A 27,730-nucleotide genomic window follows, 5' to 3' on the forward strand; every position below is an offset into this window, starting at 1 on the left:
TCAGCCCCTCCACCCATACACTGCAAGTAAAAGCGGGAATCCTCACTCTGTTAAGTAAACAGGATTCGTTCAATTTGTCGGCTGTTGAGATCCCGGCGTTCAGGACACCAATGCTGGAATCCCGACAGCCGACAATGCCGCCAGTCGGAATCCTGGAAAAACAGGACTATTCCCACTCATGGGTGTCCAGAATACCCATAGAGTGGGAATAGATCCTGTGGCGAGCGCAGCCGGCCACCAAGCCCACAGCCAGGCGAAGAGCAACGAGACCGCAAGGGGACTCTGCACTTTGCCCGCTGCCGGCATTCTGGCGGGTGGGATTCCGCTGTCGGGATATGGACATCCAGCATCCTGCCCGCTGGTAAATCGTACTGGATCCCAGCAAACATATACTGTCATTTTCTATATACTCGTCCCTTTAAATATGCATTAGTGCGCTGATCATCACTGTCCTGTGGACAGATTCAGAGTGTACACTATTACAGAGACACTGCTGCTGTGTATGCTTCCAGATAGTAAGTACATGAAATCCAGGAATACGGAATTCTACTCCCTGCTCTGTTGATTTATTCAATAACCTGGTGCAAAGAACAGTATCCACTTCCATCAGTCTGAGTACACTAGCACATACTTATTTTGTGGTTAGCATTACTGCCTCACAGCACTGAGTTCATGGGTTCGATTCTCACCATGGCTCTGTGTGGAGTTTGCATGTTCTCCCCGTATTTGCTTGGGTTTCCTCTGGGTACTCCGGTTTCCTCCCACAATCCCAAAATATACAGGTAGGTTAATTGGATCCCAACAAAATTAACCCTACCGTGAATGTGTCTGTGTGTACATGTGGTAGGGAAGATAGATTGTAGGCTCCACTGGGGCAGAATATGTATGTGCTATATAATTAACTGGTAATAATAATGTGTACTATTTTTTCAATAAGTTTCATAGTGCTTTTGTAGGCCCTACGGCGCTGTGGGTTAAACCACTTGTATAAACCTTACGCTCATAGGGGCTGATTCTGAGTAACTTTGCACCTTGGCAACACCATTCTACAATGCAGGTGGGGCAGATATAAAATGTGCAGAGAGCTTTAGATGTGAGAGGAGCGTGTCCAAACTAGGATCCCAATTGCAGTGTAAAAATGAAGCCGCCCAGTATTTGTGGGCTACATGCAAAGCCAGTATGTACCCTGCATACCACAAATATAAATGTATTTGCTCCCTTTTTCGAATCGTGCCCATAACGTTCCCTCCCTCATACCTGTATGGTTGGGGTATCTTCACTTAGGGGTCTATTCATGTAGCAGTGAAAAGCCCCTTTCTCAGTGATAACAGGACTTTTCATGGCTTCCTTCTATTCACAGAAGGGGTTACTGCAGAGAAATCTCAGATTTCTCCAGCAGTTCCCCTGATTGGTGTAGACTTTGCTTCCCCATACAGCAGTATGGGGAGAGCGATTCATAGAAGCATGGAAAGCTCAGCAGTTTCAGTTTGCAAAATCCATTTGACATCTCAGGATGGCGTAAGGAGGCTTGTTAGGGGAGAAGAGCAGTGACTGCCGTTTCCATGTTCTCTCTGTCCCCTTCTGTGACAACGGGTGGTCTTTGGGTTGCCGGCGGCTGGGCACCCGGCGACCAGCATACCTGCGCCAGAATCCCGACCGCCAGCATACCGACATCTTTTTTCCCTCTAGGGGGTCCACGACCCCCCTGGAGGGAGAATAGATAGTGTGGCGCGTCACCGTGCCCGCAGCATGGCGAGCGCAGCAAGCCCGCAAGGGGCTCATTCGCGCTCGCCCAGCTGTCGGTATGCCAGCGGTCGGGATTCTGGCGTCGGTATGCTGCTCGCCGGGACCCCGACCGCCGGCAAACCATACTACACCCGTGACAACAGCTAATCAGAGGAGCCCAGGGCATATGCCGAGTCTCCTCCTCCTCACTGCACACTGCTCCAGTACCCTCTCGCTTTGCTCCTGCCCCCGCCGCTATAATAAGGTGACCCGACATACGCACATGACAAGCCTATCAAATTCCAAACCCACCCACATAACCTTCAGTGCTTCCCTATCTAATTACATCCTCTCTGTACAGTCCACATAACCTCACATATCTTGTCTTTGTTTACTCTCACACCCTCCTGACACTTGGCCAACATTGCTGGGTGATCATATCATACAACCCATTAAGAACCTAGCAACCTGGTGGACCATTATGCAGTAGGTAGCATCTATCCTTGTGTGTATCTATTTCCCTATAGATTGTAGCTTGCGAGCAGGGCCTTCCTACCTCTCTGTCTGTTTTTACCCAGTTTTGTTCTATAACTGTTGCTCTAATTGTAAAGCGCAATGGAATATGCTGCGCTATATAAGAAACTGATAATAAATAATATGCTGAGTCACGACCTCCTTGCTGCCCCAGTGCCTCCTTATTCTGCCCCTACCACCATCGCCGCTATAGTTAAGTGACCCGACATATGCATATGCTGGGTGACCTCTGCTGACTGCCCCCTCGCTCTGTCCCCACCCCGCACTGACTGCCTGCTGCCGGCTTGCTTGTCCCCCCCCAACATCCTCCCTTCGCTGCTGCTCTGACCTGAGCCCTGCCGCTGCTGCTGCTGCCACGGCGCATGCGCAGAAAGCAAAGAAGCCGCAATAAAGAGAGAAGACAGGATCGCAAAACTGCGGGATATCGGATTGCACCGACTGTAAGTAAATGTACATGAATACCACTTTAAAAACAAACAAAAAATGTGGTAAAATGCGACGTCAGTTAAAAAGTTAAAGCAAAACATGGCATTTCGCTATGAACACACCCCTTGGCCTCCCTGTTATGGCTAGTCATCGGTTTCCCACTTGTCTTGAACATCCAGTTGCAATAAGATATTCTCATTCAGAATTTTAAATCTAGCAATTTGGGCTAGTACTCCGCAGCCTTGATGGATAACTAATCTGTGTGAACAGAGTATAATAAATTGCTGTATGTTATGGAGGAAGATGCAGAGAATAACAGGACCCATTGAGATCCAGATATGAGTAATGTAGATGTGATTGGTTATTGCATTTCTACATTCCAAATCTGAACCGGACTTGCCAAGTCACACGGTTCCATTGTATTTTGCCTCTCCTAGACCGTGTTTTCCTGGCCTTCCCTTCCCCACCTTACACGTTCCAGCCAAACTCCAGCATTCCATCTGTGTAAGATAATTAAATTCTACCAGCAATTAAAAATAAACATAGATTTTTCATGCTGGAAATAATCCACTGCTCAAGGCCAGTGGAAATTAATAGATAAAAAAATAAAATGTGTATATTTATTGAATATACTGAAATGGCACCCTGCAATTCTGTCATCCTGAGCCCAGACCGATGTGGTCTCCTCACATTCTGGGACTGCCTGTGACACACGGGAGGAATCCGGTTACCTGTGAACAGCTCGTGCGGGGTGGGCGGGGCTGTGGTGGCATGTAAACTTGGCAACGGCACCTGAATTTGTTCACTTCATGGCCCCTTCTAGTACTACAAAGAACCACGAGTACCACAGTACCGTAGGTGGGTGTGGTTCATCAAATCGACAGTGTCTAGGTCGACAATGTTTAGGTCGACCACTATAGGTCGACAGTCACTAGGTCGACATGGATGGAAGGTCGACAGGGTTTCTAGGTCGACATGTGCTAGGTCGACAGGTCTAAAGGTCGACATGAGGATTTTTATTTTTTTTTGTGTCGTTTTCTTCGTAGAGTGACCGGGATCCCAAGTTAGTGCACCGCGTCCCCTCGCATGGCTCGCTTCGCTCGCCATGCTTCGGGCATGGTGCCTTCGCTCCGCTACCGCTTCGCTCGGCACACTTTACCGTTCCAATCGTAGTCCACGTGGATCGTTAAGTATGAAAGAATTCAAAAAAAGAAAAATTTTTTGAAAAACTCATGTCGACCTTTTAGACCTGTCGACCTAGCACATGTCGACCTAGAAACCCTGTCGACCTTCCATCCATGTCGACCTAGTGACTGTCGACCTAAACATTGTCGACCTAGACACTGTCGATCTTCAGACCGGATCCCACCGTAGGTACGGCATACAGCCACACTTACTCGCGCCACATTCATTGCTGGTAATTTGATTCCCGTCACGGTATGGGTTTCTGTTTGACGGTAAATAAGACATCACAAGGATAACCAGGGTCAACCTGTTTGGGCCTATACTGGAGCATGTGAACCTATATTTTGTCATGTAAACACTATATTTAGGCATACAGTATGAGGGGACAGTTGTATCTGATCTAGCATTTATTCGCCACGTCAAGTAATTAAATTACTTTTCAGAAATCTGACACAATATGATGTTATTACTATAGGGCACATACTGTTTTCACGATTGTGTGGCAATATGTCCTTTTTTTTATTTCTTCTATGCATTGCTTAAAGACGTGCTAGTTTAAAATTTAGGTGGAATGTATGACACAACACCAATTTATCACATGGCATGTGCAGCGGCAGAGTACACCTAATAAGACTATGGTAACTGTACCAAATACTTTACTGGGGATGCGGTTAATTTACCTCCTGTCAGGATCCCGGCGTTAAGGATAACAACGCCGGAATCCCGACAGCTGGTCAAATGTTGGCAGTCGGAATCCCGACCGAAGCCCGGAATTCCCACTCGGGTTTTGGTCCACGCCACCACCCGAAGGGGAATTCAATAGTGTGGCAAGAGAAGCGAGCCAGCGAGTGGACTCGCTGCGCTCACTGCCGGCATTCTGACTGTCGGGGATTCCGGCGTCGGCCTCCTGACTGCCGGTAAATCATGCCGAACTCACTTTACTGTTTTTAAATGCATTTTCAGACTAGAGAGATGCTATTCAAAGGCCATTAAACTTTATTTGAAGTATTGAATATGTGTGCTTTCCATGGACTATAAGACAACAGAACATTCCAATGAATTGATGACTATGGTATTGTGTTTGTAGAATTGATGTGAAATATATTGGGTGTGGTATGGAAGGTCGACCACTATTGGTCGACAGATTCTCGGCAGAAAAGGTCGGCATGATTTTTTTTTTTTTTTTGGTGACGTTTTTCTCCGTACAGTGACCGGGAACCCCAAATTAGTGCACTGTGTCCCCTCGCATTCAGGTTACTATTCCCAATTGTAGTCCACGTGGATCGTTAAGTATGAAAAAGTAAAAAAAAAAAAAAAACAAATTGTGAAAAACTCATGTTGATCTTTTGACCTGTTGACCTAGAACATGTCGACCTAGAAACCCTGTCAACCTAGTTACTGTCGGCCAATAGTGGTCGACCTAAGTGTGGTCGACCTAGAGACCGGATACCAAATATAATAGCTTGCAATTTGCGTGAACTGGCGCTTTAAATGTGTGCCCTGTGCTGGCTCCGGGATGTTGTAGGGCGCCTACTTGGAGCACTGCTGGATGGGTATCCAGTCTATAGGGTGACAGTCAATACGTCGACCAATAATGGTCAACATGCATTAAGTCTGCATAGTCAAAAGGTAAACAGTACAAAAGTTTGACGGGTTCAAAAGGTCGACATGACAATGGTTGACACACAAAAGGTCAACACACGTTTTTTTTTTTACTTTTTCATACTTTACCATCCACATGGGCTACGGTTTGGAATAGTAACCTGTTCCGAGCACAGCTGTACACGAATGGGGCTTTTTTTTGTGTCAGAAAAGTGACAAACACCCAAAAATAAAATCGAACTAAAACTGCGTTGACCTTTTTCTGTGTTGACCGTTTTTATGTTGCCCTTTTGACCCTGTCGACCATTGGGGGTTGACCTATTGATTGATTGTAGACCTTTTTAGTGTAGATCTAATGATCTACACCCATTTGGATACTCCGGGTGCCTCTGCAGTAGCTCTATTGGCTAAAGAAGGCCATTCCATTCACCTTGCAAGTCACATGCAGGTGACGTGGGACAGCGATAGTGCTATCTCCATGGCCCCCGTGCGCTGTGCCATTGCACCGTTTGCACATCCCTAGTTATGACCCTTGACTTATGGCCATTTGGCCCTTGGCGTTCATTGAGTGAGAAGGAATGACTGGTTTACATAAGGTTAGTGACGAACAGCTGTGTTTCTCAAAATGATATTGGCAAATGAGTTAAGTTTAATAGCCATGACTTGTGTTCTGTAAATACTTGTATGGAATCTTTATTCCTTAGTATGCGTCGGTAAATGAACAATTGCAGCGTTTCAGAAGTGGCCCAGAATCCCTAATCCATCACAGCATAACTAGCCTGCTGCTTATCTGCGCCAATCTCCCATGAGGTTTACAGGATAAACTCCAGTGCAGAATGCTGTTATTATATATTCCAGGGGCACATAATCCTGTGCGGACACCTGCAGACTACAGTCTACATTACAACAGCTACAAGTAGCCCGTTTGCTTTAGTAACTTATGATAATATTTTGCAAACAAAACTACATGCGTCAAATCAAACAGGCACAAGAAACTGTCATTGTCATTACTCTAACTTGCTGCCTGCTGTTTGCGGGCTTTTGCATTGTATTACTTAATATCCTGTATCTAACTGCTCATATGACCCTCTCTAGCAGAGTGTTTCTAACTGTACTATAGCTTATTCATAAAAGAGGGGGGGGGGGGGGGGCACGTATGCGTTTCTCTGTCCATGTCTGGCTCCTCGCAAATGTAAACGTGTGGTGTTTGAAGTGAGTGGTGTGAATAGCTTTTCGCGCTACTCTTTTCAAACATCTGATGTTGGCCTGGTATACACAAGGGACTGCATAAACATAGCCCCCTTCCTATAAACCTACAGCTGGTACTAGTTCATGTTAGATGCACTCTGCAACCAGGATAAGGGTTACATTTTTCAGGTATAAGGCTGATTCAGAGGTGGAAGCTGTTCACACAGCCGCTACGTCTTTGTACACAGCTATTCAGCAAAATGATGCCAAAGCCGCAGGAGGCATCTTAAGTAAAAAGACGGCTACTGTGACCCGCTGCTGTGTCTGGAAACACAGCATCAGATCATCTGTGTGACCGCCAGACATCGGAGAAATCGGACATCTCAGGTTATTCCGGATGTCCGGCGAAATCACGAGTGACGCGTCTTCGAGCCCTAGCTTTAGTGTCGGCCCTGTTGTCTGGAACCCTGCCTGCATTCGCCCCCCCAAAGCAAACAGCATATCAGTTATGATGCGGCTTTTGAGGTACCGCGAGCGACATCGCAGGACCTGATCGGCACATACCTAGTGCGGCTTCGGAGATGTATGTTATCATCAACTAAACGTACATCTCCGGATCAGGCCCTTTGTTCTTCAGTTCTATTTTACAGGTTAAACTCCTAAATAGTCACATGTGGAATTTTGCTTTTACTCATTTAAAATAGAACATGTATTTATACTGCATATGTTTGTCTGCCAGTAACTACCAGAGGGCAGTAAGTCTTTAATCTTATTTTCACTAAGTACTGGTTGGAATCTGAATGTCAGTATCACATTGGTAAGTATCTAGTAAATACTGTAACTTGCCTTTTTTCAAATGCCATTTTGCATATCCTGGTCTAGTGATGCAGATCCGGAGTTAGGGTGTCATCCTTATTCGTGTACTTTTCCAGTTGCTTTCCGTCACATACATGCATGATGATCCGTCTGTAACGTAAATAAGTTGTGAATTGTGTTGTTGTTTAAGGGGGTAATTCAGACCTGATCGCAGCAGCAAATTTGTTCGCTAATGGGCAAAACCATGTGCACTGCAGGGGGGCCAGATATAATGTGTGCAGAGAGAGTTAGATTTGGGTGGGTTATTTTGTTTCTGTGCAGGGTAAATACTGGCTGCTTTATTATTACACTGCAATTTAGATTACAGTTTGAACACACCCCACCCAAATCTAGCTCTCTCTGCACATGATATATATCTGGGCCCCCCTCCTGCAGTGCACATGGTTTTGCCCATTAGCTAACAAATTTGCTGCTGCGATCAGATCTGAATTAGGCCCTAAGTCTTCATAGTGCTACGATATAAGAGATGCTAAATGTGTAATAATGCCCAATTGTCTAAAGCCAGGCATGGCTGTCCAAGGCACATTCCCCGACAACTTCCATAGGCTGTCATATACACAATCATTGAAAAGTGTGATAGTATTTGGCCCTGGAGAATGTATTTCTAACATGTATAGCTATTTATGTAAATATTTTTACCTCATTGCTTTAGAGTATAACGATTAAGGGTTCATCTTTTAATCACCTTGATGATATTGATAGACGTCTACTATGGGGTATAGTCAATAAGAGTTGGAAACTGCCGTCTTGTCGGAAAGACAGCAGTTTCCAACTGATTGAATAGGTTGGAACCCCTTCCGACCTCAATGTCGAGCCGTTTCTTCCGACAAGTCGGGAAATCCGACTTGTTGGAAGACTGTTGGAATACACGATCCACGGAAGCGGGGCCAAACCCGTCGGGTTTTAGCCCCGTTTCCGACAATGGGGGTAATTCTGAGTTGATCGCAGCAGGAACTTTGTTAGCAGTTGGGCAAATCCATGTGCACTGCAGGGGGACAGATATAACATGTGCAGAGAGAGTTAGGTTTGGGTGTGGTGTGTTCAATCTGCAATCTAAATTGCAGTGTAAAGATAAAGCAGCCAGTATTTACCCTGCACAGAAACAAAATAACCCACCCAAATCTAACTCTCTCTGCACATGTTATATCTGCCTCCCCTGCAGTGCACATGGGGCCTAATTCCAAGTTGATCGCAGCAGGAATTCTGTTAGCAATTGGGCAAAACCATATACACTGCAGGGGAGGCAGATATAACATGTGCAGAGAGAGTTAGATTTGGGTGGGGTGTGTTCGATCTGCAATCTAATTTGCAGTGTAAAAATAAAGCAGCCAGTATTTACCCTGCACAGAAACAAAATAACCCACCCAAATCTAACTCTCTCTGCAAATGTTATATCTGCCTCCCCTGCAGTGCACATGGTTTTGCCCAACTGCTAACAAAGTTCCTGCTGCGATCAACTCAGAATTACCCCCAATGTCAATTCGACTTTAAAAAAAAGTTGGATTGACACTGTCGTGAACCGGCCAAACCTGTCTGGTTTGGCCCGGCATTGAATAGAGAGCTGTCCGGTCCTATTGAATACACCCATATCTGTCTCTCTTTCCATACAAGAGAAAACACAAATAACCTTTCCTCCAGTATACTGCAATAAGCCAGTAAAAAGACTAAAGGGCCCCATACACGATTTCATACAGTTCCGATATATCCGCCTGATATATTGTATGAAATTGTGTACAATCGTATGTGTTTTAGATCATATCCAACCTGATACGCATCCCCGTGGCTGTCGGATAGGATCCCCTAGATCGTTGGTGCTACACTAATGATATAGCGGAATCGGATGGAAAAAAAAGTGTGTTTTTTTGTGCATGTGATATATCGCATGCAATGTATCACAGGGAAGTTTGACTGGCATTCTCAGGACACTCCCAGCCCCCCCCCCCCCCCCCCCCTAGCCCTCTTATCACAATATGTAAATAAAATGCGGAAGAAACCATTATTAGAAACATTTGTAAATTTACTGTCATATCAAGGCACCTTTGCTAAGGTCCTAACTATAAACAGTGAGAGTCCTTTATTGGGTCATACATTAATACATTAAAGGGTTTTTTGAGAGCAAACTTACCTGCTGGTAACCCAAAACTCTCTATCGTGGCGCTACAAAGATCAACACTCCCTGTCAGCTGCTGATCCTATATATGCCGTTCACAACATTGAAATGCAAAATGCAAGTTGCCAAATTAATTTATAGGCTTAAAATAAGTAACTGGTAAGGAAGCAGTTTATATAGAAAAAAACCCCCACAAAGACAATTTTCCCCAGTACACTGCACTTAGGGGGTAATTCAGAGTTGATCGCAGCAGCAAATTTGTTAGCAGTTGGGCATAACCATGGGGGTCATTCCGAGTTGTTCGCTCGTTGCCGATTTTCTCTATACTGCGATTAGTCGCTTACTGCGCATGCGCAAGGTTCGCAGAGCGCATGCATAGTTATTTTACACAAAAGTTAGGTATTTTACTCACGGCATAACAAAGCTTTTTCATCGCTGTGCTGATCGTAGTGTGATTGACAGGAAGTGGGTGTTTCTGGGCGGAAACTGGCCGTTTTATGGGAGTGTGCGGAAAAACGCAGGCGTTCGAGTTGCAAAACGCAGGAGTGGCTGGAGAAACGGGGGAGTGGTTGGGCAAACGCTGGATGTGTTTGTGACGTCAAACCAGGAACGAAAAGGACTGAGCTGGTCGCAATGGCAGAGTAAGTCTGGAGCTACTCAGAAACTGCTAAGAAATTTCTATTTGCAATTCTGCTAATCTTTCGTTCGCACTTCTGCTAAGCTAAGATACACTCCCAGAGGGCGGTGGCCTAGCGTGTGCAATGCTGCTAAAAGCAGCTAGCGAGCGAACAACTCGGAATGAGGGCCCATATGCACTGCAGGGTGGGGGAGATATAACATGTGCAGAGAGAGTTAGATTTGGGTGGGATGTGTTCAAACTGAAATCTAAATTGCAGTGTAAAAATAAAGCAGGCAGTATTTACCCTGCACAGAAACAATATATCCCACCAAAATCTAAATCTCTCTACAAATGTTATTTCTCATACGTCCAAGAGTATGCTGGGAACTCCAAAAGGACCATGGGGTATAGACTGGATCCGCAGGAGACATGGGCACACTATAAGACTTTGAATGGGTGTGAACTGGCTCCTCCCTCTATGCCCCTCCTCCAGACCTCAGTTAGACTCTGTGCCCAGAGAGACTGGACACACACTAGGGGAGCTCTCCTGAGTTTCTCTGAAAAGACTTTGTTAGGTTTATTATTTTCAGGGAGACCTCCTGGCTACAGGCTCCCTGCATCGTGGGAGTGAGGGGAGAGAAGCAGACCTACTTCTTTTGAGTTCAAGGGCTCTGCTTCTTAGGCTACTGGACACCATTAGCTCCAGAGGGTCTGATCACTTGGTTCGCCTAGCTGCTCGTTCCCGGAGCCGCGCCGTCACCCCCCTCACAGAGCCAGAAGAAAGAAGCCGGGTGAGTATAGGAAGAACAGAAGACTTCAGTGACGGCAGAAGACTTCAGGGTCTCGGAGGTACCGCGCAGCGGTCGCGCTGCGCGCCATTGCTCCCACACACAAGCGGCACTACAAGGGTGGCGCCCTGGGCAGCAATATACTTCATAAATAAAGCCTGGTAAAGATGTATACAGTGCATAGGCACTGTATACGGACCCCCGCCAGTATAAAAATGTAAAAATATAGCGGGACTGAAGCGCGCCAGGAAGGGGGCGTGGCTTAGCCCTCACAACTCTATACAGCGCCATTTTCTCCTCAGAGATGCTGGGCCCGCCAAAACACTGTTAAACACCTAGCAATGTAAAAATGAGGGGGGGCACAGTGATTTAGTGCAATATAGGTTCAACCATGAAGCACTATATATATATATATATATATATATATATATATATATATATATATATATACACTGCTCAAAAAAATAAAGGGAACACTAAACTAACACATCCTAGATCTGAATGAATTAAATATTCTTATTAAATACTTTGTTCTTTACATAGTTGAATGTGCTGACAACGAAATCACACAAAAATTATCAATGGAAATCAAATTTATTAACCCATGGAGGTCTGGATTTGGAGTCGCCCTCAAAATTAAAGTGGAAAAACACACTACAGGCTGATTCAACTTTGATGTAATGTCCTTAAAGCAAGTAAAAATGAGGCTCAGTAGTGTGTGTGGCCTCCACGTGCCTGTATGACCTCCCTACAATACCTGGGCATGCTCCTGATGAGGTGGCGATGGTTTCCTGAGGGATCTCCTCCCAGACCTGGACTAAAGCATCCGCCAACTCCTGGACAGTCTGTGGTGCAACGTGGCGTTGGTGGATGGAGCGAGACATGATGTCCCATGTGCTCAATTGGATTCAGGTCTGGGGAATAGGCGGGCCAGTCCATAGCATCAATGCCTTCGTCTTGCAGGAACTGCTGACACACTCCAGCCACATGAGGTCTAGCATTGTCTTGCATTAGGAGGAACCCAGGGCCAACCACACCAGCATATGGTCTCACAAGGGGTCTGAGGATCTCATCTCGGTACCTAATGGCAGTCAGGCTACCTCTGGTGAGCACATAAAGGGCTGTGCGGCCCCCCAAAGAAATGCCACCCCACACCATTACTGACCCACTGCCAAACCGGTCATGCTGGAGGATGTTGCAGGCAGCAGAATGTTCTCCTTGGCGTCTCCAGACTGTGTCAAGTCTGTCACATGTGCTCAGTGGGAACCTGCTTTCATCTGTGAAGAGCTCAGGGCGCCAGTGGCGAATTTGCCAATCTTGGTGTTCTTTGGCAAATGCCAAACGTCCTGCACGGTGTTGGGCTGTAAGCACAACCCCCACCTGTGGGCGTTGGGCCCTCATACCACCCTCATGGAGTCTGTTTCTGATCGTTTGAGTTGACACATGCACATTTGTGGCTTGCTGGAGGTCATTTTGCCGGGCCCTGGCAGTGCTCCTCCTGTTCCTCCTTGCACAAAGGCGGAGGTAGCGGTCCTGCTGCTGGGTTGTTGCCCTCCTACGGCCTCCTCCACGTCTCCTGATGTACTGGCCTGTCTCCTGGTAGCGCCTCCATGCTCTGGACACTACGCTGACAGACCCAGCAAACCTTCTTGCCACAGCTCGCATTGATGTGTCATCCTGGATGAGCTGCACTACCTGAGCCACTTGTGTGGGTTGTAGGGAGATCATACAGGCATGTGGAGGCCACACACACTACTGAGCCTCATTTTGACTTGTTTTAAGGACATTACATCAAAGTTGGATCAGCCTGTAGTGTGTTTTTCCACTTTAATTTTGAGGGTGACTCCAAATCCAGACCTCAATGGGTTAATAAATTTGATTCCCATTGATAATTTCTCTGACGTCCTAGTGGATGCTGGGAACTCCGTAAGGACCATGGGGAATAGCGGCTCCGCAGGAGACAGGGCACATCTAAAGAAAGCTTTAGGATCACCTGGTGTGCACTGGCTCCTCCCCCTATGACCCTCCTCCAAGCCTCAGTTAGATTTTCTGTGCCCGACGAGAAGGGTGCACACTAGGGGCTCTCCTGAGCTCTTTGTGAAAGTTTTAGTTTAGGTTTATTATTTTCAGTGAGACCTGCTGGCAACAGGCTCACTGCATCGAGGGACTAAGGGGAGAAGAAGCGAACTCACCTGCGTGCAGAGTGGATTGGGCTTCTTAGGCTACTGGACATTAGCTCCAGAGGGACGATCACAGGTTCAGCCTGGATGGGTCACCGGAGCCGCGCCGCCGGCCCCCTTACAGAGCCAGAAGAGCGAAGAGGTCCGGAAAAATCGGCGGCAGAAGACTTTCCTGTCTTCAGATAAAGGTAGGCGCACAGCACCGCAGCTGTGCGCCATTGCTCTCAGCACACTTCACACTCCGGTCACTGAGGGTGCAGGGCGCTGGGGGGGCAGCGCCCTGAGACGCAATAAATCGTTAGAAAACCTTTTATGGCTAAAATAAATGCATCACATATAACTCCTGGGCTATATGGATGCATTTAACCCCTGCCAAAACATACAAGAAAACGGATGATAGGCTCCGCCCCTTTCTCGGCGTCCTTATCTCCTCAGCACACTGGCGCCATTTTCCCTCACAGCTCAGTTGGAGGGAAGCTCCCTGGCTCTCCCCTGCAGTCACTACACTACAGAAAGGGGTTAAAAAAGAGAGGGGGGCACAAATTAGGCGCAGTATAAACAATACAGCAGCTATAAAGGGAAAAACACTTATATAAGGTTATCCCTGTATATATATAGCGCTCTGGTGTGTGCTGGCAAACTCTCCCTCTGTCTCCCCAAAGGGCTAGTGGGGTCCTGTCCTCTATCAGAGCATTCCCTGTGTGTGTGCTGTGTGTCGGTACGTTTGTGTCGACATGTATGAGGAGAAAAATGATGAGGAGACGGAGTAGAGTGTCTGTAATAGTGTTGTCACCCCCTGGGGGGTCGACACCTGAGTGGATGTACTGTGGAAATTGCGTGACAGTGTCAGCTTTGTATAAAAGACAGTGGTTGACATGAGACAGCCGGCTACTCAGCTTGTGCATGTCCAGACGTCTCATATAGGGGCTCTAAAGCGCCCGTTACCTCAGATACAGACGCCGACACGGATACTGACTCCTGTGTCGACGGTGAAGAGACAACCGTGATTTCCAAATAGGGCCACACATTGCATGATTGAGGCAATGAAAAAAGTTTACACTTTTCTGATAATATGAATACCACCAAAAAAAAAAAAAAAAGGGGTATTATGTTGGTGAGGAAAAACTTCCTGTAGTTTTCCGGAATCTGAGAAATAAAATGCGTGGGTTTCCCCCCGATAACAATTGATCATTTCTAAAAAGTTATTGGCAGTATACCTTTTCCCGCCAGAGGTTAGGGTGCGTTGGGAAACACCCCCTAGGGGGGATAAGGCGCTCACACGCTTGTATAAGGGCTCTACCCTCTCTTGAGATGGCCGCCCTTAAGGATCCTGCAGATAGAAAGCAGGAGGGTATCCTAAAATGTATTTACACACATACTGGTGTTATACTGCGACCAGCAATCGCCTCAGCCTGGATGTGCAGTGCTGGGTTGGCGTGGTCGGATTCCCTGACTGAAAATATGATATCCTAGATAAGGACAGTATATTATTGCCTATAGAGCAATTAAAAGATGCATTTCTATATATGCATGATGCACAGCGGAATATTTGCCGACTGGCATCAAGTATAAGTGCGTTGTCCAATTATACCAGTAAAGTGGTCAGGTGATGCGGATTCCAAACGGCATTTGGAAGTATTGCCTTAAAAGAGGGGATGTACCCCAGGTCGCCTCTCAAAATAAGACGCCGTATTATCAGGCGCAGGCCTGGTTGGCAAGCGAACAAAAGGGTTCCTCTTTTCTGCTCGTGACAGAGGGAGAGGAAAATGGCTGCAGAGATCAGCCAGTTCCAAGGAACAGAAACTCTTTTCCGCCTCTGCCAAGCCCTCAGTATGACGCTAGGGCTTTACAAGTTCAGGCACGGTGGGGTCCCGTTCTCAATGAATTTCAGTGCGCAGTGGGCTCACTCGCAAGTAGACCCCTGGATCCTTCTGGTAATATTTCAGGGGTACAAATTGGAATTCGAGACGTATCCCCCTCGCCGTTTCCAAAGGTCTGTTTTACCGACGTCTCCCGCTGACAGGGAGGCAGTTTTGGAAACCATTCACAAGCTGTATTCCCAGCAGGTGATAATCAAGGTACCCCTCCTGCAACAGGGAACGGGGTATTATTCCACACTATTGTGGTACCGAAGCCAGACGGCTCGGTGAGACCGATTTTAAAATCTAAAATCTTTGAACACTTGCATACAGAGGTTCAAATTCAAAATTGAGTCACTCAGAGCAGTGATTGCAAACCTGGAAGAAGGGGACTACATGATGTCTCGGGACATCAAGGATGCTTACCTTCATGTCAAAATTTACCCTTCTCACCAAGGGTATTTCAGGTTATGGTACAGAACTGTCACTATCAGTTCGGACGCTGCCGTAGGGATGGTCCACGGCACCCCGGGTCTTTACTGAAGTAAGGACCGTAATGATGATATTCCTTCGAAGGAAGGGAATTTTAGTTATCCGTTACTTGGACGATTCCCTGATAAGGGTAAGATCCAGGGAACAGTTGGAGATCGGTGTAGCACTATATCAGGTAGTGTTGCGGCAGCACGATTGGATTCTCAATATTCCAAAATCGCAGCTGGTTCCGACGACTGGTCTTCTGTTCCTAGGGATGATCCTGGACACAGTCCAGAAAGAAGGTGTTTCTCCCGGAGGAGAAAGCCAGGGAGTTATCCGAGCTAGTCAGGAACCTCCTAAAACCTAACCAAGTCTCAGTGCATCAATGCACAAGGGTTCTGGGTAAAAATGGTGGCTTCCTACGAAGCAATCCCATTCGGCAGATTCCACGCAAGACTTTCCAGTGGAACCTACTGGACAAATGGTCCGGGTCGCATCTTCAGATGCTTCAGCGGATAACCCTGTCACCGGGGACAAGGGTATCCCTCCTGTGGTGGTTGCAGAGTGCTCATCTTCTAGAGGGCCGCAGATTCGGCATTCGGGACTGGGTCCTGGTGGCCACGGATGCCAGCCTGCGAGGCTGGGGAGCAGTCACACAGGGAAGGAATTTCCAGGGCTTATGGTCAAGCCTGGAGACATCTCTTCATATAAACATTCTGGAACTAAGGGCCATTTACAATGCCCTAAGTCAAGCGAAACCTCTGCTTCAGGGTCAGGCGGTATTGATCCAATCGGACAACATCACGTCAGTCGCCCACGTAAACAGACAGGGCGGCACGGGAAGCAGGGAGGCAATGGCAGAAGCTGCAAGGATTCTTCGCTGGGCGGAGAATCATGTGATAGCACTGTCAGCAGTGTTCATTCCGGGAGTGGACAACTGGGAAGCAGACTTCCTCAGCAGACACGACCTTCACCCGGGAGAGTGGGGACTTCACCCAGAAGTCTTCCACCTGATTGTAAACCGTTGGAAAAAACCAAAGGTGGACATAATGGCGTCCCGTCTAAACAAAAAACTAGACAGATATTGCGCCAGGTCAGGGGACCCTCAGGCAATAGCGGTGGACGCTCTGGTAACACCGTGGGTGTACCAGTCAGTGTATGTGTTCCCTCCTCTGCCTCTCATACCAAAAGTACTGAGAATCATAAGAAGGAGAGGAGTAAGAACTATACTCGTGGTTGCCGGATTGGCCAAGAAGGACTTGGTATCCGGAACTTCAAGAGATGCTCACGGACGAACCGTGGCCTCTACCTCTAAGAAAGGACCTGCTCCAGCAGGGGCCTTGTCTGTTCCAAGACTTACCGCGGCTGCGTTTGACGGCTTGGCGGTTGAACGCCGGATCCTGAAGGAAAAAGGCATTCCAGATGAAGTCATCCCTACCCTGGTCAAGGCCAGGAAGGACGTAACCGCAAAACATTATCACCGCATTGGCGAAAATATGTTGCGTGGTGGGAGGCCAAGAAGGCCCTACAGAGGAATTTCAACTGGGTCGTTTCCTCCATTTCCTGCAAACAGGACTGTCTATGGGCCTAAAATTAGGGTCCATTAAGGTTCAAATTTCGGCCCTGTCGATTTTCTTCCAAAAGGAACTGGCTTCAGTGCCTGAAGTTCAGACATTTGTAAAAGGGGTACTGCATATACAGCCTCCTTTTGTGCCTCCAGTGGCACCTTGGGATCTCAATGTTGTGTTGATTTTCCTAAAGTCACATTGGTTTGAACCACTCACCACTGTGGACTTAAAATATCTCACATGGAAGGTGACGATGCTGTTAGCCCTGGCTTCAGCCAGGCGTGTGTCAGAACTGGCGGCTTTATCATATAAAAGCCCTTATTTAATATTTCATTCTGACAGGGCAGAATTGAGGACTTGTCCTCAATTTCTACCTAAGGTGGTTTCTGCATTTCACATGAAGCAACCTATTGTGGTACCTGCGGCTACTAAGGACTTGGAGGATTCCAAGTTGCTTGACGTGGTCAGGGCCCTGAAAATATATGTTTCCAGGACGGCTGGAGTCAGAAAATCTGACTCGCTGTTTATCCTGTATGCACCCAACAAATTGGGTGCTCCTGCTTCTAAGCAGACGATTGCTCGTTGGATTTGTAGTACAATTCAGTTTGCACATTCTGTGGCAGGCCTGCCACAGCCAAGAATCTTAAAATGCCCACTCCACAAGGAAGGTGGGCTCATCTTGGGCAGCTGCCCGAGGGGTCTCGGCTTTACAACTTTGCCGAGCAGTTACTTGGTCAGGAGCAAATACGTTTGTAAACTTCTACAAATTTGTTACCCTGGCTGAGGAGGACCTGGAGTTCTCTCATTCGGTGCTGCAGAGTCATCCGCACTCTCCCGCCCGTTTGGGAGCTTTGGTATAATCCCCATGGTCCTTACGGAGTTCCCAGCATCCACTAGGACGTCAGAGAAAATAAGAATTTACTTACCGATAATTCTATTTCTCGTAGTCCGTAGTGGATGCTGGGCGCCCATCCCAAGTGCGGATTGTCTGCAATACTGGTACATAATTATTGTTACCAAAAAATTCGGGTTATTGTTGTAGTGAGCCATCTTTTATAGAGGCTTCTCTATTATCATGCTGTTAACTGGGTTCAGATCACAAGTTGTACAGTGTGATTGGTGTGGCTGGTATGAGTCTTACCCGGGATTCAAAATCCTTCCTTATTGTGTACGCTCGTCCGGGCACAGTATCCTAACTGAGGCTTGGAGGAGGGTCATAGGGGGAGGAGCCAGTGCACACCAGGTGATCCTAAAGCTTTCTTTAGATGTGCCCTGTCTCCTGCGGAGCCGCTATTCCCCATGGTCCTTACGGAGTTCCCAGCATCCACTACGGACTACGAGAAATAGAATTATCGGTAAGTAAATTCTTATTTTTTGTGTGATTTTGTTGTCAGCACATTCAACTATGTAAAGAACAAAGTATTTAATAAGAATATTTCATTCATTCAGATCTAGGATGTGTTATTTTAGTGTTCCCTTTATTTTTTTGAGCAGTGTATATACACTGCTCAAAAAAATAAAGGGAACACTAAAATAACACATCCTAGATCTGAATGAATGAAATATTCTTATTAAATACTTTGTTCTTTACATAGTTGAATGTACTGACAACAAAATCACACAAAAATTATCAATGGAAATCAAATTTATTTACCCATGGAGGTCTGGATTTGGAGTCACCCTCAAAATTAAAGTGGAAAAACACACTACAGGCTGATCCAACTTTGATGTAATGTCCTTAAAACAAGTCAAAATGAGGCTCAGTAGTGTGTGTGGCCTCCACGGGCCTGAATGACCTCCCTACAATGCCTGGGCATGCTCCTGATGAGGTGGCGGATGGTCTCCTGAGGGATCTCCTCCCAGACCTGGACTAAAGGATCCGCCAACTCCTGGACAGTCTGTGGTGCAACGTAGCGTTGGTGGATGGAGCGAGACATGATGTCCCAGATGTGCTCAATTGGATTCAGGTCTGGGGAACGGGCGGGTCAGTCCATAGCATCAATGCCTTCGTCTTGCAGGAACTGCTGACACACTCCAGCCACATGAGGTCTAGCATTGTCTTGCATTAGGAGGAACCCAGGGCCAACCGCACCAGCATATGGTCTCACAAGGGGTCTGAAGATCTCATCTCGGTACCTAATGGCAGTCAGGCTATCTCTGGCGAGCACATGGAGGGCTGTGCAGCTCCCCAAAGAAATGCCACCCCACACCATTACTGACCCACTGCCAAACCGGTCATGCTGGAGGATGTTGCAGGCAGCAGAACGTTCTCCTTGGGAACCACTGGCTCAGCGAAAGTTTGTCTCTCAGGTTTAGTTACTGGATCCTGGTCCTGATTGTCTGGTACAGGGAGAACAGAACGACAGCAGGTTGTCTGGATACAGCAAGAGATCTAGATACAAACAATTGACCTGTTCTGAGACAGGAAATGACATCAGTAATTACTGACTGATGGTAGAGGGTATATATAGAGACCCTATCCCAGCACACCAGTACCCCTTGAAGAAGTCATCAGGACGAAACGCGTTGGGCTCTTCCTCTGTGACCCTCTACCTCAAAGTTAAGACTCTCCATTATTTATTTTAGTTAGCGAACATTTTTTACTTATATATTTCTATATTTATTGCTGTAAACTTTTTGGTCCTAGAAACTTGTATATGTGTTTTTAGTACACAATCCATCCTTCCCCCCAATTTTTTTTAGATATATATTTTGTATAGCATTACACATTTTATTATTATTCTATTTTGTATTTTAGCTGTACCAAATAAATTTGTATATTTTATTTTATTATATACATGGACTGATATATATTTTTAATACACCGGTGGTCGCCAGAACCCTTATACCATTTGCTTATATATATATATATATATATATATATGTATGGTACGTTTGCATTGAGCTTTAGCTCGAGCACAGACGTGGTAGTATTTGTGGGGACGTTCTAGTGAAATTAGGTATATATTTCCCTCAGACCCCTCGGGTCACAAAAATTTTATTTTGCCCAGTTACTACTCCCTGTCGTCGACACGAATACTATGTTCTATGTCGGCCATAATGTTTCCTGTTTAGATCCACAACTTCGGCATTCAGTAAATGTCCATACACCTTCAGAACACATTAATGTCACTAGGGACCCTGCTGTTCCTGACAGATTTTATATATATATATATATATATATATATATGAGATGCATATATAGATATATGTGTATACAGGTTGAGTCTCCCTTATCCAAAATGCTTGGGACCAGAGGTATTTTGGATATGGGATTTTTCCGTATTTTGGAATAATTGCATACCATAATGAGATATAATGGTGATGGGACCTAAATCTAAGCACAGAATGCATTTATGTTACATATACACCTTATACACACAGCCTGGAGCTCATTTTAGACAATATTTTTTATAACTTTGTGTATTACACAAAGTGTGTCTACATTCACACAATTCATTTATGTTTCATATACACCTTATACACACAGCCTGAAGGTCATTTAATACAATATTTTTAATAACTTTGTGTATTAAACAAAGTTTGTGTACATTGAGCCATCAAAAAACAAAGGTTTCACTATCTCACTCTCACTCAAAAAAGTCCGTATTTCGGAATATTCCGTATTTCGGAATATTTGGATATGGGATACTCAACCTGTATATGTGTATTTAAATGTTTATATTTGTATTATAAATTATTATGAATGCTGAAGTAAAGTTATTCCTTCTCATGTGCTGGTCGCTCTGTTAATGAAGCTCTAGGTCAGCCCTGACAAGCTGGTCTCGAATCCTCACGAGGACTCCAAGTGTTTATTCTTTTCCCGCCGTGGATAGAATAAAGTGAAAGTCAACCCCTGGTCTGCACGGGGCCCTGTCACAAAGGATCGTACACAGGAAGCTAAGTGATATTTTAATTATATGCTTTGATGATATTTGCATTACATACGGATGGGGGAGTGCTTGTATTCAGAAATGGTCGGTTACCTTGTTATCCGATATAATTACCCTGGGGAGAAAGGGGATATTCCTTGGGTCTTATCTAGAACATTGCAGCTTGCTGCCGTGCGACTACAAGAGGTATGCACTGACTCCGAGAAATCCTGGAGTATCTTCCCTATGAAGGGATAATCTGGTTTGGGGATGGCTTGGTTAAGTTGATCTCGGCAGACACCACTGGTAAGTCTACCTTCTTGTGCTATGTTCCATCACAACAGTTGGTGACGCATTTTTTGTGGGATGCAGTCCTTTTGACCGGTTGGATACCGTTTTTATTCCTCTTCTTTGTAGGTAGAGGGAGGTGAAAAGGTAAGAGGTCTGCAGCCTTTTCAACTTCGCAGAACCAGATATCGTCCTCTGTTTCTACCACATCCACGGCAGGTCGCTGGGTCTATCTTGCTGGAACCCACACCGGTGGGAACTCGTCTAATACTCTTCAGTCAGTCCTGGAATGGGCTTGACACAGTGACTTAAGAATAGAGTCCAAAGGGGGACATACTCGAGTTTTCCAGATGATTCGCCTCACTGATTTTTCAAATAGATCTTACCGATTCTCCTCTGGATGGGGAGGTAGTATGTGACACCATATAAGAGTTGGTTAAGGATCAGGACATGGTCCGGCTGTCCCTGTCACACAAAAAAAAAAAATCTGTTATTCAAGCTTTTTCGTGCTTCTGAGCCCGGGCAGCTCGGTCAGACCAATACCAAAAGGATTTCTTATTAGGAAGTTGAACGGCAAGATGGAATCTCTCAGGGCAGGGATCTCCAGCCTGTAAAAGAAGAAAGAGGGTTTAAATGCGGTTTCATCCGCATTAAGCTTACCTGGGTGTGCTATTCAGGATTGTCATTGTCATTTCACCGGAGTGATGGCAGTATGATGGTTTGCTTTCAATAGTAAGAGCCATTATTATTCTGTACTGGGACGCTCTCCTGACTACGGCGAGGTCTAGAAACAAGTGGTACGAATCGTTGTTTCTCTCTGACAGTTCTTCAACACAGAGAATCACTGTTGATCCCAACGACGCAGATGTCAGAGTTGGGAATAAGATTAGATACTGAACTGTTGAGAGTTTGTTTTTTCCTGTGGAAAGAGATTTGAGGATCCAGAGTCGGATCAGGTTTGCAACAGGGTAAACCCATCAATACGTTCCGTTGATGAAGAAGATGGTTGCGGCCTATGAGGCCATTCGGTGAGCAGCACAAATGCCAGAGTGGTTTTTGCGGGACCAGTTGGACATGTGGTCCGGTTATCACCTGCACATGCACCGGAAAATAATCCTATTTTCCAGGACCAGGATATCTCTTCTGTGGTGACTTCACAGTTCTCACCTCCTAGAGGGACGAAGGTTCGGGATCCAGGATTAGATCCTGGTGTCCATGGATTCAAGTCTCCGAGGCTGGGGAGCAGTCTTTCCAGGGGAAAAGGTCGGTCAAGCCGGGAAACTTGCCTGCAATAAGCATTCTTGAATTAAGACCTATTTACAACGGAACATATTCTTCGCGTTCTGCCCGTCTTAATTCTGTTGGATGACTTAACAGCAGTGGCGTAAGTAAGCCGCTAGGGCGGAACGAGGAGCAAAGCGGCAAGGGCAGAAGCCGCAAAAGTTTTCCGCTGGGCGGAAAGGCATGTAAACGCTCTTTCTCTGACGTCCTCAGATGGTCGACACAGACCCAGACACGGATACTGACTCCAGTGTCGACGGTGACGAGACAAACGTAATGTCCAGTAGGGCCACACGTTACATGATCACGGCAATGAAGGAGGCTTTGAACATTTCTGATACTACAAGTACCACAAAAAAGGGTATTATGTGGGGTGTGAAAAAACTATCCATAGTTTTTCCTGAATCAGATGAATTAAATGAGGTGTGTGACAAAGCGTGGGTTTCCCCCGATAAAAAACTGCTGATTTCTAATAAATTATTGGCATTATACCCTTTCCCGCCAGATGTTAGGGCGCGTTGGGAAACACCCCCTAGGGTAGATAAGGCGCTCACACGCTTATCAAAACAAGTGGCGTTACCGTCTCCTGATACGGCCGCCCTCAAGGAACCAGCTGATAGAAAGCTGGAAAATATCCTAAAAGGTATATACACACATACTGGTGTTATACTACGACCAGCAATCGCCTCAGCCTGGATGTGCAGCGCTGGAGTGGCTTGGTCGGATTCCCTGACTGAAAATATTGATACCCTGGATAGGGACAGTATATTGTTGACTATAGAGCATTTAAAGGATGCATTACTATATATGCGAGATGCACAGAGGGATATTTGCACCCTGGCATCAAGAGTAAGTGCGTTGTCCATTTCTGCCAGAAGAAGTTTATGGACACGACAGTGGTCAGGTGATGCGGATTCAAAACGGCATATGGAAGTTTTGCCGTATAAAGGGGAGGAGTTATTTGGGGTCGGTCTATCAGACCTGGTGGCCACGGCGACGGCTGGAAAATCCACCTTTTTACCCCAGGTCACCTCTCAGCAGAAAAAGACACCGTCTTTTCAAACTCAGTCCTTTCGTTCCCATAAGGGCAAGCGGGCAAAAGGCCACTCATTTCTGCCCCGGGGCAGAGGAAGGGGAAAAAGACTGCAGCAAGCAGCCTCTTCCCAGGATCAGAAGCCCTCCCCCGATCCTGCCAAGTCTTCAGCATGACGCTGGGGCTTTACAAGCGGACTCAGGCACGGTGGGGGCCCGTCTCAAAAATTTCAACGCGCAGTGGGCTCACTCGCAAGTGGACCCCTGGATCCTGCAGGTAGTAACACAGGGGTACAAATTGGAATTCGAGACGTCTCCCCCTCGCCGGTTCCTGAAGTCTGCTCTACCAACGTCTCCCTCCGACAGGGAGGCAGTATTGGAAGCTATTCACAAGCTGTATTCCCAGCAGGTGATAATCAAGGTACCCCTCCTACAGCAGGGAAAGGGGTATTATTCCACGCTGTTTGTGGTACCGAAGCCGGACGGCTCGGTGAGACCGATTTTAAATCTGAAATCATTGAACACTTACATAAAAAGGTTCAAATTCAAGATGGAATCACTCAGAGCAGTGATAGCGAACCTGGAAGAAGGGGACTATATGGTGTCTCTGGACATCAAAGATGCTTATCTCCATGTCCCAATCTACCCTTCTCACCAAGGGTACCTCAGGTTTGTGGTACAGAACTGTCATTATCAGTTTCAGACGCTGCCGTTTGGATTGTCCACGGCACCACGGGTCTTTACCAAGGTAATGGCCGAAATGATGATTCTTCTTCGAAGAAAAGGCGTCTTAATTATCCCTTACTTGGACGATCTCCTGATAAGGGCAAGGTCCAGGGAACAGTTAGAGGTCAGAGTAGCACTATCTCAGGTGGTGCTACGTCAGCACGGGTGGATTCTAAATATTCCAAAATCGCAGCTGATTCCAACAACACGTCTACTGTTCCTAGGGATGATTCTGGACACAGTCCAGAAAAAGGTGTTTCTCCCAGAGGAGAAGGCCAGGCAGTTATCCGAGCTAGTCAGGAACCTCCTGAAACCAGGACAAGTGTCAGTGCATCAATGCACAAGGGTCCTGGGAAAGATGGTGGCTTCTTACGAAGCGATTCCATTCGGAAGATTCCATGCAAGAACGTTTCAGTGGGATCTGCTGGACAAATGGTCCGGATCGCATCTTCCGATGCATCAGCGGATAACCCTATCTCCAAGGACAAGGGTGTCTCTCCTGTGGTGGTTGCAGAGTGCTCATCTTCTAGAGGGCCGCAGATTCGGCATTCAGGACTGGATTCTGGTGACCACGGATGCCAGCCTGAGAGGCTGGGGAGCAGTCGCACAGGGAAGAAATTTCCAGGGCTTGTGGTCAAGCATGGAAACGTCTCTTCACATAAATATCCTGGAACTAAGGGCAATTTACAATGCCCTAAGTCAAGCAAGGCCTCTGCTTCAGGGTCAGTCGGTTTTGATCCAATCGGACAACATCACGGCAGTCGCCCACGTAAACAGACAGGGCGGCACAAGAAGCAGGAGGGCAATGGCAGAAGCTGCAAGAATTCTTCGCTGGGCGGAAAATCATGTGACAGCACTGTCAGCGGTGTTCATTCCGGGAGTGGACAACTGGGAAGCAGACTTCCTCAGCAGACACGACCTCCACCCGGGGGAGTGGGGACTTCACCCAGAAGTCTTCCACGTGATTGTAAACCGTTGGGAAAAACCAAAGGTGGACATGATGGCGTCTCGTCTCAACAAGAAACTAGACAGATATTGCGCCAGGTCAAGGGACCCTCAGGCAATAGCGGTGGACGCTCTGGTAACACCGTGGGTGTACCAGTCAGTGTATGTGTTCCCTCCTCTGCCTCTCATACCCAAAGTACTGAGAATCATAAGAAGGAGAGGAGTAAGAACTATACTCGTGGCTCCGGATTGGCCAAGAAGGACTTGGTACCCGGAACTTCAAGAGATGCTCACGGAGGACCCGTGGCCTCTACCTCTCAGAAAGGACCTGCTCCAGCAGGGACCTTGTCTGTTCCAAGACTTACCGCGGCTGCGTTTGACGGCATGGAGGTTGAACGCCGGATCCTGAAGGAAAAAGGCATTCCAGATGAAGTCATCCCTACCCTGGTCAAGGCCAGAAAGGATGTAACCGCAAAACATTATCACCGCATTTGGCGGAAATATGTTGCGTGGTGTGAGGCCAAGAAGGCCCCTACAGAGGAATTTCAACTGGGTCGTTTCTTGCATTTCCTGCAAACAGGACTATCTATGGGCCTAAAATTAGGGTCCATTAAGGTTCAAATTTCGGCCCTGTCAATCTTCTTCCAAAAAGAACTGGCTTCAGTGCCTGAAGTTCAGACGTTTGTCAAAGGGGTACTGCATATACAGCCTCCTTTTGTGCCTCCAGTGGCACCTTGGGATCTCAATGTAGTGTTGAGTCTCCTAAAATCACATTGGTTTGAACCACTCACCACTGTGGAATTGAAATATCTCACATGGAAAATGGTCATGCTGTTAGCCCTGGCTTCAGCCAGGCGTGTCTCAGAATTGGCGGCTTTATCATATAAAAGCTCTTACCTAATTTTTCATTTAGACAGGGCAGAACTGAGGACTCGCCCTCAATTTCTCCCTAAGGTGGTTTCAGCGTTTCACATGAACCAGCCTATTGTGGTACCTGCGGCTACTAGGGACTTGGAGGACTCCAAGTTGCTGGACGTAGTCAGGGCCCTGAAAATATATGTTTCCAGGACGGCTGGAGTCAGAAAATCTGACTCGCTGTTTATCCTGTATGCACCCAACAAGCTGGGTGCTCCTGCTTCTAAGCAGACGATTGCTCGTTGGATTTGTAGTACAATTCAGCTTGCACATTCTGTGGCAGGCCTGCCACAGCCAAAATCTGTAAAAGCCCATTCCACAAGGAAAGTGGGCTCATCTTGGGCGGCTGCCCGAGGGGTCTCGGCTTTACAACTTTGCCGAGCAGCTACTTGGTCAGGGGCAAACACGTTTGCTAAATTTTACAAATTCGATACCCTGGCTGAGGAGGACCTGGAGTTCTCTCATTCGGTGCTGCAGAGTCATCCGCACTCCCGCCCGTTTGGGAGCTTTGGTATAATCCCCATGGTCCTTACGGAGTTCCCAGCATCCACTAGGACGTCAGAGAAAATAAGAATTTACTTACCGATAATTCTATTTCTCATAGTCCGTAGTGGATGCTGGGCGCCCATCCCAAGTGCGGATTGTCTGCAATACTTGTATATAGTTATTGTTACAAAAATCGGGTTGTTTATTGTTGTGAGCCATCTTTTCAGAGGCTCCTACGTTTATCATACTGTTAACTGGGTTCAGATCACAAGTTGTACGGTGTGATTGGTGTGGCTGGTATGAGTCTTACCCGGGATTCAAGATCCTTCCTTATTATGTACGCTCGTCCGGGCACAGTATCCTAACTGAGGCTTGGAGGAGGGTCATAGGGGGAGGAGCCAGTGCACACCAGCTAGTCCTAAAGCTTTTACTTTTGTGCCCAGTCTCCTGCGGAGCCGCTATTCCCCATGGTCCTTACGGAGTTCCCAGCATCCACTACGGACTATGAGAAATAGAATTATCGGTAAGTAAATTTTTATTATTAGCGGTCTTCGTTCCGGGTGTAGACAACGGAGAAATAGACTTCCTCAGCAGACACGATCTCCATCCAGGAGAGGGGGCTCTTCATCAAGAAGTTTTCACAGAAGTGACAAGTCTTTGGGGAATTCCTCAATTAGACATGATGGCGTCTCGCCTCAACAAGAAACTTCAAGGATATTGTTCCAGGTCAAGGGACACTCGGGCAATAGCAGTGGACGCCCTCGTGATACCATGGATGTTTCAGTCAGTCTATGTGTTCCCTCCACTTTCACTCTTTCCGAAGGTGATAAGCATAAGAAGAACAAAGGTTCAGGCGATCCTCTTTGTTCCGGTCTAGCCAAGGAGAGCTTGGTATCCAGATCTTCACGACTTACTCATAGAAGATCCCTTGGCCTCTTCCTCTATGAGAGGACCTGTTACAGCAAGGACCGGGCGTGTATCAAGACTTACAGCAGTTGCGTTTGACGGCATGGCGGTTGAACGCCATATCCTAGCCCGAAATGGTATTTCT

At 46.7% G+C, this 27,730-nt stretch overlaps 2 protein-coding genes across 3 annotated transcripts in view; one reads left to right on the forward strand and one right to left on the reverse strand.

Annotated features, from left to right (window-relative positions):
* Positions 1 to 7,595, reverse strand: part of PTDSS1 (phosphatidylserine synthase 1) — a 162,894-nt gene extending 155,299 nt beyond the window's left edge. Inside the window, exon 1 of the mRNA XM_063924166.1 lies at positions 7,507 to 7,595. Coding sequence (XP_063780236.1) covers positions 7,507 to 7,523 — 17 coding nt within the window. The 5' untranslated portion in view covers positions 7,524 to 7,595. The remainder of the gene's footprint in view (positions 1 to 7,506) is intronic.
* MTERF3 (mitochondrial transcription termination factor 3) overlaps positions 1 to 27,730 on the forward strand; it is a 111,143-nt gene that overhangs the window by 48,498 nt on the left and 34,915 nt on the right. The gene's annotated exons all lie outside the window — the stretch shown is intronic.

This window comes from Pseudophryne corroboree, chromosome 5 (assembly GCF_028390025.1).
Source record: "Pseudophryne corroboree isolate aPseCor3 chromosome 5, aPseCor3.hap2, whole genome shotgun sequence".
In the NCBI taxonomy this organism is placed as follows: domain Eukaryota; kingdom Metazoa; phylum Chordata; class Amphibia; order Anura; family Myobatrachidae; genus Pseudophryne; species Pseudophryne corroboree.